This window comes from Saccopteryx leptura, chromosome 9 (assembly GCF_036850995.1).
Source record: "Saccopteryx leptura isolate mSacLep1 chromosome 9, mSacLep1_pri_phased_curated, whole genome shotgun sequence".
In the NCBI taxonomy this organism is placed as follows: domain Eukaryota; kingdom Metazoa; phylum Chordata; class Mammalia; order Chiroptera; family Emballonuridae; genus Saccopteryx; species Saccopteryx leptura.
The window spans coordinates 47,520,572-47,537,358 of record NC_089511.1 but is presented as its reverse complement, the minus strand read 5'-3'; the positions used below and the strand labels follow the sequence as shown (position 1 = coordinate 47,537,358).

At 47.4% G+C, this 16,787-nt stretch overlaps 1 protein-coding gene across 1 annotated transcript; it reads left to right on the top strand.

Moving 5' to 3' along the window:
* The first annotated feature begins 7 nt into the window (after positions 1 to 7).
* Positions 8 to 12,237, top strand: EXOSC5 (exosome component 5). The gene is made up of 6 exons (XM_066349985.1): positions 8 to 389; positions 5,069 to 5,182; positions 5,688 to 5,809; positions 6,414 to 6,554; positions 7,817 to 7,906; positions 8,669 to 12,237. The coding sequence occupies exons 1-6, from the start codon at positions 254 to 256 to the stop codon at positions 8,759 to 8,761; spliced, it is 696 nt and encodes a 231-aa protein (XP_066206082.1). The 5' UTR covers positions 8 to 253; the 3' UTR covers positions 8,762 to 12,237.
* Positions 12,238 to 16,787: the final 4,550 nt, after the last annotated feature.

Here is a 16,787-nt window from a genome sequence, read left to right as displayed (position 1 = left end):
TTTCTGCAACAGGCAAAGAAGAGGGCAACCTCACCAGAGCCTCAGGATTTTAAGGCCCGGGGGCCTCAGGTAGGATAAGGGAGTGGGCCGGGACAATTTGTTAGTAAACCGGGAAACACGTGCGGCGGCTTTAAGATTTTGTCGAACCTGGGTCGGCGCGTGCGCACTGAGTACACGCATCCTGTACGCCAGCGCGCGCGCGCTTCAGTGCGGAAGCGACTGCACGCGTGGTGTTTGTCGATTTGAGTGGGCAATGCAGACTGACGTTAAGATCCGCGCTAAATGTGGAACAGATTCAGGCCCTCCGGGCTCCGGCTGCAGCCTCCGGCACTTGGCTTGCGAACAAAATCTGCTCTCCCGGCCGGATGGCTCTGCCTCGTTCCTGCAAGGTGAGAACTTAAGCCAGGTAAATTCTGCCGAGGCCACGTTCATCCAGGTCGTATTTGTTTTACGAGGCGGCTACGGTGTGCCCACCTCTTCCCATACTAGCTGGTCAGTGTTCCTCCGACTCGTACAGAACTTCTTGCCCAGGTGGATACTACAACATACTCTTGGGTGCATATACCTCTCTGTCCCGACTAGAAGAGAGAAGATATCTCCACCCTGGTAAATACTTATCAGGAGAGCGGGATAGATCTTCCCATTAGCATGAATATCACAGAATAAGGAAAAACCTCACCAGAGTAAATAACACCCTTGATTAGATTCCTCCTCGGCCTCCCACACACATACCCTGGGTTGTTTCATACATCCCTGACTAAGGCAAACCTACCTATTTGCATAAATTCCCCGTAGACTGGCAGATCACCATTACCGGCTTAGTTACTCCTTGCCATGGAAGATTTTTTACCCAAGTACGTAATTTTCAGATTAAGGGTGATGTCCGCACCCTGAATTAAGAAAGATTTCCTCCCTACCCTACGAATTGGGTAGATATCCCTTTGACCTGGGATACCCCTCTCTCCATGTGAGTAAATTTTTCTAGGATTGGAGGGTGGATCTTACCTATTGAGTAAATAGTCCTTTCCTCTAGCTAAATACCTTTCAAACTCCCTGACCCAGGGAGTAAATATTCCTCTGGAGATAGGCATGAGGATCAGCCCCATAGATGCTAGGGCACTGCCTTCTACCCACTTACAAACCTGCTCTCATTCTTTCCTTCATTCATTGAACACATATGTATTTCACTGTTATAGCCACTGAGAATACAGCAATAAAATCTTTTAAATCCCTGACCTAATGGAGTTTACACTCCAATCAAGAGGACAGACAGTAAATAAGATAACTACGTAAAACGCCACAGAGAAAAATACAGTAGAGAATGGGAATAGCGTGTGCCAGAGAGAGTTGCAGTCTTAACCAGGATGGTCAAGAAAGGCTTCAATGAAATTGGAGCATTTGAATAAAGACCTAAAGTTAAGGGAGCAAACCCTGAAAATACCAGGAAGAAAAGCATACCAAGTATATCCAGGTACAAAAGCCTACAGCAAGAACTTGCCTGGTATGTTTGAGGAAGTCAGGAGACCAATATGGCTAGAGCAGTGAGAGGAGGCTTTGGAGAGAGGTAAGAAGACCTGCCCATCATATAAGGCCTAGTAAATGATAGAGGAGCCATTGGAAGTTTTGTTCAGAGGAGTGACATGATCTGAATATATTTTTAACAGAATCTCTCTGGTTTCAGTGTTGCCTATAGAGCAGGGGTCTCAAACTCGCGGGCCGCATGCGGCCCGCCGAACAATTTTGTGCGGCCCGCAGACTAATCCACGAAGTTCAAAATATTTTGGATAAAATTAAGTAAGCCTAGGGGCCTACTTGTATTTTTCATTTCTCTAGCATCCCAGCTAGATATTAGCTTAGTTAACAGCAGTTGTGATGCGAACTACAGTTTCTGGTCGTTTTGTGACACTGAGTAAACTGCATGTACGATTGTGCTTGTTGTACTGATTTTTTTTTGTTTTCAACTGCAGTGAGAAAAGTGTTGCGTAACAGTTGCCTTTTGTAGACCTAGTGCGCCCCGCCGAAGCCGAAGGGCTGTGATCTTGCTCTGCGGCCCACATGCTGAGTTGAGTTTGAGACCCCTGCTATAGAGGGTATGGGGGAAGCAGGGAGATGATTGTGGGTCAGACCAGAGTGGGAGCAATGGAGGTGGTGAAATTCTGGATGTATTTTGAAGGTAAAACTAGCACAATTTTCAGATGGTTTGGTTTTGGAATACAAGAAGAGAGAGACAGCACTAAGGTTTTTGCCCAGATTAGCAGTGCTGGGGGGAGATGAGGCGTTCAGTTTGGATATGAAGTTTGCAATGCTTAGTAGATATCACATAGGCAAGATAGACTGGGTGTTATAAAGTACTGTACCTGATTTCTGTGGGTTCATATAGAGACACCAAGTCCAATATGAATTTTGAGGAGTTTTATTAAAAGCTGGCGGCATAAGGGACAATCCTCCTACCGAAATCATGCAGCCCTGCTTACCTCTCAGAGGCTGCGTACATACTCTTTGACCACATACAGGTTGGGGGGGAGGCATAACATCATGACACAAGCTTACAACTACATACAGGTGGGGATTCACAAGACCTACATTTCACAGATTCTTCCAATGTCTCTCCCCTCCCTCCATTGCCCAGGGGCATGCTATTCCTAGGATTCAAAGAGGGGGAGAAAGAAGGCAATATACAAATTCTATCTCCTATTGAAAAAGCAAGGAAGTTCTTCGAATACCTTACTACATGGGCAGTTAGACATACAAATCTGGAATTCAGAAGAGAGACCTAATATGGACATACTGTGTCATATAATTGAACATATGGACATATCATTGAATTCCTCTGCTATAGATGGTGTTTTGAGCTCTTGATTGAATGAATTCAGCAAGAAAATGACTGTAGATGGGAAAGAGAAGAGGTCCCAGGAGTAAGCCCTGAGTTTTCCCACTTGTGAGGAGCTAGCAAAAAGACACTGAGAAGGAGCCAGTCAGGAAGAGGAAAAACAGAGAATGGTGACCTGGAGCCCAGAGAACGTGTTTGAGATGTAAGGGCCAACCAGCTGCTCCAGTCGTACTGAGAAGTTACATGCGGATGGAACAGTCCTGTGGGTTGACAGTTTGAACATGTCATTGGTGACACGGTTGAAAGCTGCCTTAGTGGAGTGGTGGGGTCAAGGAGGAGAGGAAAAGGAGACAGCAAGTAGAGACAGCTCTTCGGGAGCTTGGCTGTAAGTGGGGTAGGAGTTGAACGTGGATGTGGGTCCACAGAGGAGAGAGTTGCTCCAGAGAATTGTTGGGAGCTGTGTGGTCAGGAAGGGGAGAGGGGAGGGACTCCTGTACTCAGGTTGACCACAGACAACTCACCTGGAGTGACAGGAATGAAAACCCTCGCTAGGATCTAATTTTCCTGGGTAACCTGCACCCTCGGGGCAGAGTCCCCTGGAGCAGAGAAGCCCTCAGTTGTGCGGGCAGTCCCTCCTCCCAACCCCAGGAAAAAACGGCCCCAACTGGGGACCTTTCCAGGCCCACCCCAGGCTTAGCTCTCTTGCTAAATTCAGATGCCTCTAGTTTCTTAGAACTTACCATACTGAGAGAGAGGTATCCTCTTCCACCTTCTAAAACCCCTAAGTCCCAGGAGCCAACAAGGAGAACCCTTGAAGACCCTCAAAAGTGTGTTCCAGGCACTTCTGGCCTCGGAATCTCAGGTAAGCTTCCAGTGCAGAGCCCAGGAGCCACCCCGCAACTACGAAGGCTGGCCTTCTACGTTCTTCATTACCTGCTGCAGTGGTTCTGGTTGCAGACCAGTGTTTGGAAGCTGTGCTGGAGCTCGTTTCTTCACACTGCAGGTCGCAGGTTCCCCCTCCCTCCCCGCACAGCGGAGTGGCCTCTGGAACTCTGAGCCCCACCCTGAGCAGCTGAGTTAAGATCTCCGGCAGGAGGCTTGGGCATCAGTGTCTCTTAAAGCTTTGGGGTGATTTTAGTGTGCAGTCAAGGTTGAGAACCAGCCTGACAAGGTGGTGACACAGTGGATAGAGCGTTGGACTGAGACATGAGGACCCAGGTTCGAAACCCCGAGGTTGCCAGCTTGAGCACGGGCTCATTACCCCCCCCCTCCCCATCAAGGCACATATGAGAAAGCAATCAATGAACAACTAAGGTGCCACAACAAAGAATTGGTGCTTCTCATCTCTCTCCCTTCCTGTCTGTCTGTCCCTATCTTTCTCTCTCTGTCTGTCTCTGTCACATACACACACACACACACACACACACACACACACACACAAAAGGTTCAGAACCACTGCACTCATTCTTTTTTACTGGAATCAAGTAGAATATATCAGAGTATATCAAAGTAGTAATGGGAAGGTGTTTTGTGAGTCCTTTGTTTCATTTATGCACACACAGACCCGTGGGCGTTTTGAGTTCCACTGTAAAATATATTTCTTAGGAGTTATGGTCAGAAAAGTTTGGAAGCCACTGCCATAGTCCAGTTTCTTCATTTTGCAGATGGTAAAACTAAGGCTTAGAGAAGTGAGTAAAATCAACTGAGGATACAAAGCCAGGAGGAACCAGACTGGACTAGAAGCCAGGCTTTTTATTTCCGAGGTATTTCTGCTGCTTCTCTGGGTAATAAACAGGAGTCAGGACGCATGCTAGAGATTTATCCCCTTCTCAGGTGTCCCTGCTGCACTGTTTGGGGACAAGAGCCTGAGGGAGGGCAGAGAGTGTGGCTAGGGAAATCTTTGGGAGAAGTCGAGACCAGCTACGGTAAGTGGGAGGAAGGCTTCCTGTTGAAGTCAGTAATGTTGGCGAAAGCCTGTTGGTTGAATACTCAGGCAGTGTCATAGATTATTTCATTTAAACTTCACGATGCTATGAGGGGGGTACTGTTATTTTTACAGATGGGGAAGTAGAGGCAGAGAATGAAGTGAGTGCTTAAAGAATCACTGCCACCAAATGGTGGGTCTGAATGACGTGGGGAGCCCTGGCCATCTGGCCCAGCGCCCACACTGTTAATTGCCTCACAGTGGGTTCCAGAGGCAGGGCGCCTGTGGGTAAGGCCTCCGTGCTCTCTCCCCAGGCGATACCTCCATCCTGGCAGGTGTATACGGGCCGGCTGAGGTGAAGGTCAGCAAAGAGATGTTCAACAAGGCCACGCTGGAAGTGATCCTGAGGCCGAAGATCGGACTGCCTGGTAACTGGGTCTCCAGATATCCTCTACTGAGACCTCCCTTCCAGGGCCTCCCTCACTGCTGTCCCCAATCTCTACTGTCCCCTTCTTTCCCTGTAGCTGTTTCTGTCTCTTTCTCCAGCTCTGCCTCTGAGTCTGTGTCTGTGTTTCTATTAGTTTTTTTTTGCCTCTCTCTGTCTCTCCTCTAGTCTTCCCTCGCCCTCTTATGTTCTGGCTCCATCTCCCCTTCTTTCCGTTACCTTGTTTTCCTGCCCTTTCCCTCTTGTCTCCCTCTTTCCTGGGCACTGGGCCCACTGGAAGGAGCTAGCCAGCAGCACAGAGCGTGAGTACTCTGGGGTTTTCCTCCCCTGGAAGGCTCCCTTGTAGATGCCAGAGGAGGCAGGGATGGGGCGGGTGGCAGCCAGCCCTGCACCAACCCAGGCTGGGACTGCAGGCCGTTTCGGGAGGCTTGGGTGGTGCATATGGAGGAAGAGAAGAGCCTGACCTCTCCCCGTCCCGATTCCCCCAGGTGTAGCAGAGAAGAGCCGGGAGCGACTAATCAGGAACACGTGTGAAGCGGTGGTGCTGGGGGCACTGCACCCCCGCACTTCCATCACCGTTGTGCTGCAGGTCATCAGCGATGCTGGCTCTGTATCCTTTCTGCAGGGTTGCTTCCTCCAGGAAGTCCTCCAGAATCTCCCTAATTGCCTTCCTTTCTGATGGCTGTGTACTCATTCTGTGCTAGTCAGAGAGTTCCAAACACTTGACAGGCACCAAACCAACTTGATGGAAAAAAAAAATTACAAACACCTTGGGCGCTTACTGTGTGTTGAGCACTATCCTGAGCGCCTTACACATGTTGACTCATTTAGTCCACATAGCAAAATCAACTCACATAACTAGTAGCTGGCAGAGCGAGGACTTGAACCCAAGCCATCTGGTTCCAGAGTCCAAGGCCCCTGACAGATGGATGTTCTTATGTTCCCATGTCTCAAGTGAGAAAACTGAGGCCCAGAGAGGGAAAGTCACTTGTCTAGGGTCACACAGCTGAAGAAAAATGAGACAAAACTCAGGCCCAGGCTCGTCTGACTCCAAAGCCTTTGCCATTGACCTCCACTCTGACCCTGCGCTTAGCTTTGAGGTTCAGTGCCGAGGGAGCGCTGAGCAAGCAGAGTAGAGCAAGAGCTCATCGTTTAAAGATCTCTGTGGCTTAGGGATCTTAACTACTCCCTTAACCACTCCCTGCTGCACTCAGCTCCTGGCCTGTTGCCTGAATGCCGCTTGCATGGCGTTGGTAGACGCAGGTGTGCCCATGCGGGCCCTCTTCTGTGGGGTCACCTGTGCCCTAGACTCTGATGGGACCCTGGTGCTGGACCCTACAGCCAAGCAAGAAAAGGTAGGTACGAAGGCCAGAGTGGTGAAAAGCTGTAGGCAGACACTGCCCCTCTCCTCTTGGCTACACTTCACAAGGGTTGGCTCAGACCACTTCAGCCCACTGGCAGGCTCTGCTCTGTTCCCCAGGGCAAGTGCTAGAAACCCAACTCAAAGTGCTTCAGCAAAAGGAACTTAGTGACATTTAGTACCAAACTCAGAACAGAGGTTGAGCCAGAGCCTCTAACACCATCAGGATTTCCTTGCTTCATTTCTTGGTCCCTGCTTTTTTTCTGCATATCAGCTCCATTCTCTCTGGACAGCATCTCTCCTGAGGCTGCAGCTGACCTCTTAAGCTCTGTGCTTACATGTTAAGAGACTCAGAAGCAAAGGAGGAAAGAGTGTTCCTTACTGAGTCAAGTTTACGGTGTCCTGGGGCTATGGTTACTCTTGAGTTATTTGCCCAGTCACATCCAGTCAGGAAAGCAGAAACCAGTTGAGGGGTTTCCGATGGAGAGTTTAATGCAAGGAACTGGTTACAACAGAGTTGGAAGAGCTAAAGGGAAGAAAAGGAAGAAGGTTGACATCCGGAGTTCAGAACCCAGAGCCGTCTCCTGCCTGTGCTGTTGGAGGCATTGCTGTCGTCAGTTCTGGGTGCACAGACGTCCTGGCTGCGGTCCCGAACCCACCTCACCCACATGGCTACAACGGCTGCTGCCACAGCCACAGCACTTGTCACTGGAAGTGAGGCCCCAGGTGCTGGTCTCCCTCCTGCCAGTCTCCCACCAGATTACAGTGGAACCTTCCTTGTAGGGGAGTCTGGAGAATACAGTTTGCCAGCTTCCAGCCCCTGCAGTACAGAGCACAGAGAGGCTAGGAGGCACCAGGTAAATGACGTGTGCGATGCGCCCCACACACACACACACACACACAGGGCAGGGGTACTGCTCGGAAGCCCATCAGAATCATGGATAGGATCAGGTGTAGAACCCAGAGGAAAGGATCAGGTGTGGAACCCAGAGGAAAGGATCAGGTGTGGAACCCAGAGGAAAGGATCAGGTGTGGAACCCAGAGGAGAGGATCAGGTGTGGAACCCAGAGGAAAGGATCAGGTGTGGAACCCAGAGGAGAGGCCAGGGAAGCCAGAAGAGGGTGGTCTGTAGACAAACAACTGCACTCAGTGCAGGAGTACCTGCCTGTGGGAAGGGCCAGTCCCTTCTTTTGGATCAGGAGAGAGTTTATCTGAGGGGATGGTCCAGGTCCCTCACCTTCTCTTCGTCATCCCTAGGAGGCGCGGGCAGTCCTGACCTTTGCAGTCGACAGCGTGGACCAGAAGCTGCTCATGTCTACCACCAAGGGGCTCTACTCCGATGCTGAGGTACTGGTGTGTAGATGCGCTTGAACCCCAGGTCCTTCCCTCCCTCCCTGCCCTGCCCTGCCCTCACAGGTTCAAGGAGAGCCCCCTCCTTGTATCCCTTATGTAAATAGGAGTTTGCAAAGTTTGTAGCCACAGAGCCCTTTGTGGGACTTTTAAAAGGGAAGCCCAGTAGGAAAAGAGAAGAGGAGCTCAGGTGGAAATCCAGAGGTGGGGGTACCTGAAGGACCCCAGCCTCCAGCTCCGAGTAGCGCTCTCCTTCCCCGTTCCAGATCTGAAGAGTTTGGAACCTTGGGCCAAATGGTATCCCAAGAGCATTTCCAATCTGGACCTCCTGAAATCTAGGGATGTGTGGCAGTCAAGATCTGGGCTCTCAGATTCCATGGCTCTTAGCATCTTGCAGAGTCCCAGGGCCTGTGGCTCTGAAACTCCAGAATCTCTCCAGTTCCACGAGCTCTTAAGTTTCCAGAGAGCCTCGGTCTCTTCCAGCTGTCAGGATGCCTGGTCCCATGGGTGCAAGGCCACGGAGCTGCCAAAGCTGGTCCCTGAACCCCTCACCTTCTGTTCTTGTCTCAGAGGCCTTGAAGTGAGGAAGGAAGAGAGGCACTTGGAATAATCCCCTCCCCACCGGCCTCATGTGGCAGGGCGGGGCGGGGTGCCCAGGTGAAAAGGGATGTTGCGGGTTTGGAGGCCCTAGAAATCAGGTGGGTCAGCCAGGCCATGAGTAGGTGCAGGCATGAGTTTGACGAGTCTCTCCCCACCCAGTTCCAGCAGTGCCTGGCTGCAGCCCAGGCCGCCTCACAACACGTCTTCCGCTTCTACCGGGAATCGCTACAGAGGCGTTACTCCAAGAGCTGAAGCAAGCTGGGGCAGGACGCCCTTCCCGCAGCCACCACCCACCACCTCCACTGCAGAATAAATCAGCGGCCCAGCCTTGCTTCTCTGTCCTTGTGTGCCCAGGGGAACCTGTGGCCTGTAGCTGCAGGGCCCCTGACCTGACCACCTGAGGACAGCACTTGCCTGCAACCGCTGGGGATGGAGGTGACACAAACACCCCCACACCCACCAGGAAAACACTACTAGGATTGTGCATTTATTGAATGAATTCATTTCGTCTAACAAATACCTACTGAGCACCCACTTGCACAGGCCCTGCTAGGTACTGCGGGTCCAGCAGTGAATGAAAAACCCAGGTCTCAGGTTCAAGGAGCAGTGGGATGTCGGGCAAATAAAATTGGTGTCTGCAAGTGAGCATGCATGTTCTAGCTCACCATGAGTTCATTCCAGGGGCAGAATGGTATCTGCAAGTCCAGTGTTTTTTCGTGGAAACAACAAAAGATATGGGTATGTGAAGGAGTCACTCGAGTGTTAGTTGAGGTGGCCTGCAGGGAGAGAGAGTATTTTTGAGTAATCCTCATTTAGTATAAACGGAGATGTGAGACAGCCTTCAGTCATCGCAGTTCCTTCCAAAGGCATGGAAGGAGTCACTAGCTAAAAACTTTTGAACAAACAGTGGGAAGGGCTTCAATTTGCACAATTCCTTACATGTGAAAAATCTCAGGGAAGATATAAAACTGTTAGATGAGAAAGCTTGATGGAAATTAATCCATGTATAATGTTCCAAAAAAAATTTTTTTTATAGCAAAAGGAGATGGACAAACAGGGCGGTGAGAACCATCAATTCTTTGTTGTGGCACCTTAGTTTTTCATTGATTGCTTTCTCATATGTGCCTTGACCAGGGGGCTCCAACAGAGCAAGTGACCTTGGACTCAAGCCAGGAACCTTGGGCTTCAAGCCAGTGACCATGGGGTCGTGTCTGTGAGCCCGTGCTCAAGCCAGTGACCTCCGGATTTCGAACCTGAGTCCTCAGCATCCCAGGGCTGATGCTCTACCCGTTACACCACCACATGAAAGAATTAGTCTTGCCTGACCAGGCAGTGTCGCAGTGGATAGAGTGTCGGACGGGGATGCCGAGCATCCAGGTTCGAGACCCTGAGGTCGCCAGCTTGAGCGCGGGCTCACTGGGTTTGAGCAAAGCTCACTAGCTTGGACCCAAGGTCGCTGGCTCGAGCAAGGGGTTACTCGGTCTGCTGAAGGCCTGCGGTCAAGGCACATATGAAAAAGCAATCAATGATCAACTAAGGTGTTGCAATGTGCAACAAAAAACTAATGATTGATGCTTATCTCCATTCCTGTCTGTCTGTCCCTGTCTATCCCTCTGACTCCCTCTCTGTCTCTGTAAAAAAAAAAAAGAATTAAAGTTGTAAATACAGCCCTGGCCGGTTAGCTCAGTGGTAGAGCATCGGCCTGGCGTGTGGAGGTCCCGGGTTCGATTCCCGACCAGGGCACACAGGAGAGGCGCCCATCTGCTTCTCCACCCCTCCCCCTCTCCTTCCTCTCTGTCTCTCTTCCCCTCCTGCAGTCGAGGCTCCATTGGAGCAAAAGATGGCCCGGGCGCTGGGGATGGCTCCTTGGCCTCTGCCCCAGGCACTAGAATGGCTCTTGTCGCAACAGAGCGACGCCCCGAATGGGCAAAGCATCGCCCCCTGGTGGGCGTGCCAAGTAGATCCCAGTCAGGCGCATGCGGGAGTCTGTCTGACTGTCTCCCTGTTTCCAGCTTCTGAAAAATACAAAAAAAAAAAAAAAAGTTGTAAATACATTGTATTTGTCAGGCTTGTTTTGTAAAGTACATCATTGTGATAGAGATTTTTTTGTTGCAAGACAGACGGGAATGGGGAGAGATGAGAAGCATCAACTTGTAATTGTGTCACTTTAGTTGTGCACTGATTGCTTCTCATAAGTGCTTGACCAGGGTTGGCTCAAGCCAGTGACCATGGGACCATGTCAGTGATCCCATGTTCAAGCTGGATGAGCCCGCGCTCAAGCTGGCAACCTCGGGGTCTCAATCTTGGGTCCTCTACATCCCAGTCCAACGCTCTATCCACTGCGCCACCGTCTGGTCAGGCATAGATATTTTAATGATATTTATTTTTCCTATCCATGAACATGGTATATGCTTCCACTTGTTTGTATCTTCCTTTATTTCTTTTATCATTGTTTTATAATTTTCCAAGTACAAGTCTTTAATCTCCTTGGTTAAATTTACTCCGAGGTACTTTTTTTTTTTTTTCTCCATAGCCCCTGTTTTTTTGTTTTGTTTTTTTTCATTTTATTTTTTATTTTTTTTATTTATTCATTTTTAGAGAGGAGAGAGAGAGAGAGATAGAGGAGGGAGGAGCAGGAAGCATCAACTCCCATATATGCCTTGACCAGACAAGTGCAGGGTTTTGAACCGGCGACCTCTGTTCCCAGGTCGACACTTTATCCACTGCGCCACCACAGGTCAGGCCCAAGGTACTTTTTTTTGTTGCAGTAGTGAAGGGGATTGTTTCCTTAATTTTTCTTTTTGACAGTTCATTGTTGGTGTATAAAACTGCCACTGATTTCTGAATATTGATTTTATATCCTGCCACCTTACTAAATTCATTTATCAGGTCCAGTAGTTTTTTGACTGAGATTTTAGGGTTTTCTATGTACAGTATCATGTCATCAGCAAGTAATGATAGTTTTACTTCTTTTTCAATTTGGATGCCTTTTATCTCTTCTGGTTTCATTGCTGTGGCTAGAACTTCCAGAACTATGTTGAATAAGAGTGGTGAAAGGAGGCACCCCCTGCCTTGTTTATGATCTTAAGGTGATTGCTTTTTTTTTACTGATTTTTTTTTTTTTTTTTTTAAACAGAGGCAGAGATAGACAGGGACAGACAGACAGGAACGGAGAGAGATGAGAAGCATCAATCATCAGTTTCTCGTTGCACGTTGCGACTTCTTAGTTGTTCATTGATTGCTTTCTCACATGTGCCTTAACCGCGGGCCTTCAGCAGACCGAGTAACCCCCTGCTGGAGCCAGCGACCTTGGGTCCAAGCTGGTGAGCTCTTTGCTCAAGCCAGATGAGCCCGCACTCAAGCTGGCGACCTCGGGGTCTTGAACCTGGGTCCTTCTGCATCCCAGTCCGACACTCTATCCACTGCACCACCACCTGGTCAGGCTTAAGGTGATTGCTTTTAATTTTTGCCCATTGAGTATGATGTTTGCTGTGGGTTTGTCATAGGTGGCCTTTATCATGTTGAGATATGATCTCTGTATTCCCACTTTGCTAAGAGTTTTGACCATAAATGAATGCTGGATTTTATCAAACGCTTTTTCTGCATCTATTGTTGTTATCACGTGATTTTTCTCCTTCCTTCTGTTTATGTGATGATGAATCACATTGATTAATTTGTGAATATTGTACCAGCCTTGCCTCCCCAGAATAAATCCCACTTGATCATGATGTATGATTTTTTTCATGTATTACTGGATCCGGTTTGCTAATATTTTGTTGAGACTTTTAGCATCTAAGTTCATCAGGGTAATTGGACTATAATTTTCTTTCTTTGTAGTGTCTGTGCCTGGTTTTGGAATGAGGATTATGTTCGCCTCATAAAAGGAGCTTGGAAGTCTTCCCTCCTCTTGAATTTTTTGAAATAGCTTGAGAAGGATAGGAGTTAGTTCCTCTTGGAATATTTGGTAAAATTCGCCTGTGAAGGCCTTTCGGTGGCTGGGATGATGCGGAGATGAGGCCGTGTTTGTAATCATGGCCGGGTCGAGGACGTCGGATGTCGTGGTCTTTCCAACCCTTCCACCCTCTCCCGGAGGCCCTCAATAAAATGCTTTGATCCCTCCCCCCCAAAAAAAATTCACCTGTGAAGCCATCTGGCCCAGGACTTTTCTTTGTTGGGAGTTTTTTGATAACTGTTTCTATCTCATTTGTTGTAATTGGTCTGTTTAGGTTTTCTGATTCTTCCAAATTGATTTTTGAAAGATTATGTGTTTCAAGGAATTTGTGCATTTCATCTAGGTTGTCTAATTTTTTGGCATACAGTTCTTCATAGTATTTTCTTACAGTCCTTTGTATTTATGTGGTGTCAGTTGTTACTTCTCAACTCTCATTTCTAATTTTATTTATTTGAGCCCTCCCCCTTTTTTTTTTTTTTTTTTTGGTGAGTCTGGTTAAAGCAGCGGTTCTCAACCTGTGGGTCACAACCCTGGCGGAGTCGCCTAAAGCCATCGGAAAATACATAATGCATATCAGGTATTTACATTCCGAATCATAACTGTAGCAAAATTACAGTTATGAAGTAGCCACCAAAATTATTTTTTGGTTTGGGGTCACCGCAACATGAGGAACTGTATTGCGGGGTCACGACATTAGAAAGGTTGAAAACCACTGGGTTAAAGGTTCATCAATCTTGTTTACCTTTTCAAAGAACCAGCTCTTGGGTTCATTGATCTTCTGTATTGTTTTTTAGCCTCTGTCATTTATTTCCGCTCTGATCTTTATTATTTCCTTTCTTCTACTCCCTCTGGGCTTTACTTGCTGTTCTTTTTCTAGTTCTTTTAGGTGCAGAGTTAAGTTATTTGAGCTTTTTCTTGCTTCTTAAGGTCGGCCTGTAATGCTATGAACTTCCTTCTCAGGACTGCTTTTGCTGTGTCCCATAAATTTTGAGTTGTTGAATGTTCATTTTCATTTGTTTCAAGGAAATTTTTTCTTCCTTGATCTCATTGTTAAACCATTTGTTATTTATTAACATGCTATTTAGTCTCCATGTGTTTGCATGTTTTTCCGTTTTTCTATTGTAGTTCATTTCTAATTTCAGAGAAGATGCTTGATATGATTTGAGTCTTCTTAAATTTATTGAGACTTGTTTTGTGTCCTAACATGTCGTCTATCCTAGACAATGTACCATGAGCACTGAAAAGAAATGTATATTCTGCTGCTTTAGGGTGAAAGTTTCTGAAGATATCTATTAAATCCAGTTGATCTAAGGTGTCACACGTTTAAGGCTGCTGTTTGTTGATTTTCTGTCTTGAGGATCTATCCATTGATGTTAGTGGGGTATTATAATCCCCTACTATTATAGTATTGCTGTTTATCTCAGCCTTTATGTTGATCAAAATCTGCTTTATATATTTAGGTGCTCCTATATTAGGCACATAGATATTTGTAATGGTTATATCTTCCTGTTGGATTGCTCATTTATGTAGTGACTTTCTTTATTCCTTACTATAGCCTTTGTTTTAAAGTCTATTTTGTCAAATATAAGCATTGCTACTCCAGCTTTTTTTTCCTTTCCATTTGCATGAAATACTTTTTTCCATCCCTTCACCCTCAGTCTGTGTGTCTTTTTTTCTAAGGTGAGTGTCTTGTAGGCAGCATATGAATGGGTCCTGTTTTCTTATCCATTCAGCTATCCTGTGTCTTTTGATTGGAGCATTTAATCCATTTACATTTAAGGTTATTATTGATATGTAATTGTTTATTGCCATTTTATTCTTTAAATCTACCGTCCTCTTTTTCTAGATTTATTTTTTTTCTTTTCCTGTTTACAGCAGGTCCCTTAACATTTCTTGCAGCATTGAATTAGTTGTAATGAATTCCTTTAGTTGTTTGTTGTTGTTTTTTAATCTGGGAAACTTTTTATTTCTCCTTCAATTTTAAATAATAGCCTTGCTGGATAAAGAAGTCTTGGTTTTAGTCTCTTGTTTCGCATTACTTTTAATATTTGTATATTAAAAGGGAATGCCCTTTAGGCTTGTAGTGTTTCTGTTGAAAAGTCAGATGTCATCCTTATGGGGGCTCCTCTGTAGGTATTTCAACTGCTTTTCTCTTGCAACTTTTAGTATTCTTTCTTTATCTCTTAATTTTGGTATTTTAATTATGATGTATCTTGGTGTAGGCCTCTTTGGGTTCCTCTTTAATGGGACTCTCTGTGCTTCTTGAACTTGTGTAACTTTTTCCTTCATCAGTTTAGGGACGTTTTCAGCTATGATTTCTTCAATCAGTTTCTCTATCCCTTCTCCTTCAGGAACCCCCATGATGCGGATGTTGTTTCTCTTCATGTTGTCACAGACTGTTATCTCTCTTAATTGCCTCAGACTTTTTGAGCCTCTTTTCTTTTTGCTGCTCTGCTTCCATTTTATCTTGTCCTCTAAATTGCTGATTCTATCCTCTGTTTCATCCAGCCTCCTGTTAATTCCTTCTAGTGTAGTCTTCATTACTGATACTGTATTTGTCATTTCTGACTGATTCTTTTTTGTGATTTCAATGTTTTTTTTTTTATGCTTGCCATCTCTTTATTTAGGTGCTCATTATGTCCATCCATTGTTGCTCTAAGATCTTTTTTTTTTTTCTTTCTTTTTTTTTTTTTTTTTCATTTTTGAAGCTGGAAACAGGGAGAGACAGTCAGACAGACTCCCGCATGTGCCCGACCGGGATCCACCCGGCACGCCCACCATGGGGCGACGCTCTGCCCACCAGGGGGCGATGCTCTGCCCATCCTGGGCGTCGCCATGTTGCGACCAGAGCCACTCTAGCGCCTGAGGCAGAGGCCACAGAGCCATCCCCAGCGCCCCGGCCATCTTTGCTTCAGTGGAGCCTTGGCTGCGGGAGGGGAAGAGAGAGACAGAGAGGAAAGCACGGCGGAGGTGTGGAGAAGCAAATGGGCGCTTCTCCTGTGTGCCCTGGCCGGGAATCGAACCCGGGTCCTCCACACGCTAGGCCGACGCTCTACCGCTGAGCCAACCGGCCAGGGCCGCTCTAAGATCTTTGAGCATGCTAACAATCATTATTTTAAACTCTGCATCTGGTAATTTGGTTACTTCCATCTCATTTAGTTCTTTTTCTGGGGATTTCTCCTGTTGATTCATTTGGGTTGCATTTCTCTGTCTTCCCATTTTTTCTTTGTATAGACTCCTCATTTGGTTGTGCTGTTTGAATAGCTAGCTGGGTCTAGGGTTTAAGTTTTCTGCTTCCAGCTATCAGTTGTGTTGGTTCTAGATCTTACTGGGTTGGCATCATCTGTTGTTTGTAATCTGCTGTGGGCTACTTGTCATCAGCTGCTGCTCTTTTTGCTGTTTGTCTGGGTGGTTTCAGTGCCTGGGTAGTGTGGGAGGGCCCAACCTGCCTATAAGGATCAGCTTTCTCCTGCTTAGAGCTGTCAGTAGCTCCTATAAGCTGCAAGCTCTGAAAGATTTGCCTCCGCTTTTCAGCTGCTCCAGCTCCTCTTGCAGCTGCTTGTCTTTCCAGAGTCCTCGGTTGAAAGAGTGTAGTGTGGGCCCCTACTGGCCTCACCTAACTTACCCCCACACAGATTGCTAACTTGTTGGGTTAGGGCAGCTGAGGTTGGGACTACGATGTTAGTGGGACCCCCTACTTTAGGGGTCTCTTGGGCTTAGCTCAGTACAGGGAATGTGGCCTCTACTCCAGGGCCTAATCCCTCAGCCTCTGCTGGATACCCATATTTTATTTCTTGCCAACAAGGTGAGCCGCAGAAAAGTCTGAATTCCACCTGATTTTCTCTTTCTGCTACCTCTAATTGCTAGCTACTTGCTGGGCCCGGCAGGGAACTCCAGGGAGTAGTGGGGGGGGGGGGGGGCGTTGTTTGCTCTTTGGTCCCAGTTGTCACTCTGTCCAGACTTTTCTTTTTTACGTATCTCAGAAGGGTATTGTCACAGGAGTGCGGTGGGTGTGGTTTCTGTGTTCCAGAGGTGTGGCCTTCCCACTGGTCCTCCAGGGCGGGGCATATTCTCAGCAGTGTGGAAGTGTAGCTCTTACCTTTGTCTCCCGGAAAGCTGAGTCACTGACCCGCCCTTTGCTTCTTCACCTTTCCCAACAGCATTTCCCCTGGCTAGATATGGAGAGATTTCCAGGGATGGGCCAGCTGTCTTCCGCAGACTGGTGCAGGACAAAGGGATCGCTCCTCCCCTGTATATGTCCACTTTAGCCCTGGAGAATGACTCACACAGGTGTTCCGGTCACCATCATCTTGTCTCTCCCTGGGC